We start from the raw sequence: 3,938 nt of genomic DNA, 5'->3' as shown, positions 1-3,938 counted from the left end.
TCACTCACAGCGACATGCACACGCACACGGACTTTAATAAAGTGGGGAGATATGGTGGACTATGGCACCTAGTCCACTGACTACGTCGATTTTATGACGTGTCATTTGCAACAGTGTAATAAATTTAGGGAGATATAATCATATCAGTTCAGCAGGATTAATACAACCTCTACCACAATATGCTTCCTACACAGAACTCCATGTAAAAAAATTTTTTTTTATAAAATCTGCCCAAAATTGCATTACATGTGAATGTGTATTATTATTATTTGATTTGATTTTTTTGTTCCACAAGTACAATGTGAAATGTTTCAATTATTGGAGTCTGCTCAAATGAAATTTACTTGGTTCGTGCACATTCAGTTTATACGAAACACATTTCCCTTAACGATGAAGTATTTGAATAAATAAACCTTTTATTTTATATGTTTCATTTTATTCATATTATTGCTTGGTGTAAAAAATCACTTTTGAGTGCATTGAAACCAATTAATTAATTGGTTTAGAAAAGCCTACTTTCTATTTCCTGTGCTCGTGCACTTTTACTCCAGCGGATTCATGAAGGAGACTTCATGCACTTTTCCCTACATCAGACACTACAGTGTCAGATAACAGTGTTCGCCGCCTCTTAAACTCCACCTTCACTGCCTTCGCTGACTCTTTGATGATTTGACTGTCGTGTCGCCCTTTCGCCGCTATTCGGCGCTGTGGGGCTTTTCAAATAAAGTTATTTAAATTGAAACAAAATGGCAGCGCCCTGTGTATCTCTCATGCAGCTGTGCTGAAGCTGTAAAGAAGACGAGGAGAAATGCGTTACCTGCTTTAACTACAGGTAACGGCGGCTGTGTTTGTTTTTAACACTCGCAGAAGCGAAAAGTGTTTTATTAGAGCCGAAGAAGATCCGAAATTTAACGGCATTTCCATGTGGGTTAAAGAAATGCGAAATGAAAACGTTACTAACCGTATTAGTGTATAATGGCGTTGTTTGTTTAGTCTGACTTATGGATAAAAAAAATTTAATAAATGTGCTCTTGTTTTTTCTATTTTATTCACTCATCTTAAAATGTACTTTATTCATCTTAGTCGTGTTTACTCTTTACTGCTTTTACTTTTTTACCTTTTAGACAGACAAGAAAATTAAAAAGATTTCGGTATGCGTTTTTTATATGTGAGTAAGCTGTTTAACTCATCTTTGGCATTTCTGTGCTTTAATTTAACATCAATAATTATTTACATTTACTGGCCAGTTCATACATCTTCCTTGTGCTGGGTTGGACCCCCATTTGCCTTAAGAACTGCTTTATTTCTTCATGAAAGATTCTTGGGGGATCAACATGTGACCCATGTTGACATGACAGCATTACATTTGTGGCTGCACATACACGATGTGACTCTCCTGTTCCACCAGATCATAAAGGTGCTCTCTCTGATTGAGATCTGGTGATTGTGGAGGTTAAGTACAGGGAACTCATCTGATTGCCTTCATTACCAGTCAGGTGAACGGGTGTACTTAATAAAGTATCCAGTGATTGGTTGCCAGTCTCTAAAGCAGTTTTTCTCTCTTTTGTTACAGTGTCGGTTGTTTTATGCTCCAAACAGTCATGGCAGCTCCCGGAAAGCCGACTAAAAAGGAAATCAAAAAGCAGACTCCAGCCAAGACCTCCTTCACCTCACCCTTTGCCTCAAAATGGAGCCCGCTCCCCCAAGAGGACATGCACTTCATCCTGAAAACTCTGAAGGATAAGTTGATCTCAATGGGTCTGGAGAAAAAAGAAGTGAAAGTATTTCGCCCATGGAGGAAAAAGAAAGGCAAAAAACCTGATGTCGCACCACAACCTGTTCCCCAGGTGAGCGATTCCTCCAAAAACGGCTGGACAGATGTGGCAGCCAGACGGCAGCTGGCCATCGGCATCAACGAGGTGACCAAGGCTCTAGAGAGAAACGAACTCAGATTGCTGCTCGTGTGCAAGTCTGTCAAACCGAAACACATGACTAATCACCTGATCGCTCTGAGCACCACCAGAGGAGTGCCGGCCTGCCAGGTGCCTCGCCTGAGCCAGAGTGTGTTGGAGCCGCTGGGGCTGAAAAGCGTGCTCGTCCTGGGGTTCAGACGGTGCTCCTCCAGTGACGATGGGGTGTTTACCGACACTGTCGATGCCATTAAGCCCAGAGTGCCTACATTGGACATGGCGTGGCTGCAAGGTGCTAAGCCTGAAGAACCTGTTGCCATGGAGGAGGAGGAAGGTGGTGAAAGAAGGGGACAAAAAAGGAAACTGGAAAGTGAATCTGAGGAGGTGTCAGAGTCTCCCTCCTGCACTCTGCAGCCGCTCCAGGTGAAGAGAATCGTTGCTAACCCTGCAAAGAAAAAGAAAGGGAAGCCGAAGAAATAGCTGTAAAGTGAAAGAGAAACTTTAAAGACTGTTTAGCTCAGGAGTTTCCAGTGTTGTTTATTTTTTGGTTTTTGAACAGTGCTTGCAGCCTCAGTCTGGACATTACTTATGTGAATAGTTTATATAAAGAATTTCTGGAAGCGTAAAGAGAAGAGAAAGGTTTTTGGGAACAAGGTTTAGACTTTTCTGCCAAGTATTTTTTATCTGGGGAACCCTCAGACCTGCAGGTTTGCATTCATTGTTTCAGCAGATTAGTAGCATTGCATTTGGTTTCATGCATATTTATACAATTGAATATGGTCTGACTGAAGTTTGAATTTCAATTTGTCCACAATTAAAGCTGGTCTGCACACATTGTTTTTTATATAGGCAATTAAGTTTTTCCTGGTATTTTGATAGTGCTGTTTGTTTTAAATGGAGCTTGTAATATTTTACCCTCAAATGAAATATATTTCCTCTATATCATAGAGAGGGCTGCCTTTACACCACCACCATCTTGGAGCTGTTCTGCTGGATTACTCGGGTACTAAGTAGAAAGTAGTAGTACATTCATGTTGAAATTTAAGCAGAAGTTTTAGCCCTCAGGTAGGCAAAAATGAGCCAACTTAACTTCCACACAAGGTGCACCTTATCTGATAGAATAGGAAGCATCAATTACATAGTAGCTATTCCCATAATTAAGACATCAACTATGAGTGTTCACAAAATGTCCTTACCCATTTTTCATGCGTGTCATGTTGTCTGCACACCCGACGGTTCAATAAACCCTGTGTTGATTACAGATTGTGGTTATGTCCTGAAACAAATGGCAGTTGCATTAGATAACTACAGAGCACTTTATGAGCCAACCTGCTTCTTTAATGAGAATTATGGCTCATTAAAGAAGCAGAAGCTCATCAGTGTTCACTGACAGTATTCTCATTAAAGGTATTGCATGACTCAGTGTCTTTCGAACCTCTATGTCCTGTGGATGTCAAATGATATAAATGGTCTAAACATACAACGTATGTTGGCGGCGACGTGGATGGTGTGGATGTGCCCGCCCACTGCTGCGGCGGCTAAAGAGACACGACATACAAAAGCAACATGGACACATGGGAGACGAGAAACAGAACCATGAATACTATTAAATCAAAGGACACAAATTAAACCAGATTCACACAGTCCAAAAGATAAACCCTGGATCACTTGACCAAGAGCCATGACACTATCACACAAAATTTAAAGCTGTTCTTTTAAGTAAATAAACGAAGCAGTAGGGAAATTTAATATTTGTTTTTTTTATTTTTTATTTTCTGCTAAATACACTTTTTGTTGTTTTTTAATATTTGCAGCTTTCTGTGCTCCCTATCAAGTGAACCCCTCACCTGAAATAATTTAAATAAAATGACATTTTAAATTATAAACCCCAACAATCAAATGATCCCCTATGAACAAGCACTGGGCAACGGTGGCCAGGAAAAACTCCCTTTCACAGGAAGAAACCTGAGGCAGAACCAGGTTCAAGAAGGGGCAGTCATCTGCCACGACTGGTTGGGGGGTGAGGGG

At 40.7% G+C, this 3,938-nt stretch overlaps 1 protein-coding gene across 2 annotated transcripts; it reads left to right on the top strand.

Annotated features, from left to right (window-relative positions):
* Positions 1-508: 508 nt before the first annotated feature.
* On the top strand, positions 509-3,329 carry LOC120732254 (ribonuclease P protein subunit p38-like). 2 transcript variants are annotated; one of them, XM_040029708.1, is made up of 2 exons: positions 509-832; positions 1,574-3,329. In XM_040029708.1, exon 2 carries the CDS (start codon positions 1,587-1,589, stop codon positions 2,388-2,390), a length of 804 nt encoding a protein of 267 aa, XP_039885642.1. In that variant the 5' UTR covers positions 509-832; positions 1,574-1,586; the 3' UTR covers positions 2,391-3,329. The 2 variants fall into 2 exon arrangements, with proteins under 2 accessions (XP_039885642.1, XP_039885643.1); XM_040029709.1 differs by lacking the exon at positions 509-832 and adding an exon at positions 1,124-1,496.
* Positions 3,330-3,938: the final 609 nt, after the last annotated feature.

Source organism: Simochromis diagramma, unplaced genomic scaffold, assembly GCF_900408965.1.
Source record: "Simochromis diagramma unplaced genomic scaffold, fSimDia1.1 OVJJ01000361.1, whole genome shotgun sequence".
Classification (NCBI taxonomy): domain Eukaryota; kingdom Metazoa; phylum Chordata; class Actinopteri; order Cichliformes; family Cichlidae; genus Simochromis; species Simochromis diagramma.
The sequence above is the reverse complement of the archived record's forward strand: the minus strand, read 5'-3'. Positions and strand labels throughout refer to the sequence as shown.

Bases quoted from the DNA above. Each gene is read 5' to 3' on its own strand.
- LOC120732254 (XM_040029708.1), top strand. From the start codon at position 1,587: ATGCTCCAAACAGTCATGGCAGCTCCCGGAAAGCCGACTAAAAAGGAA.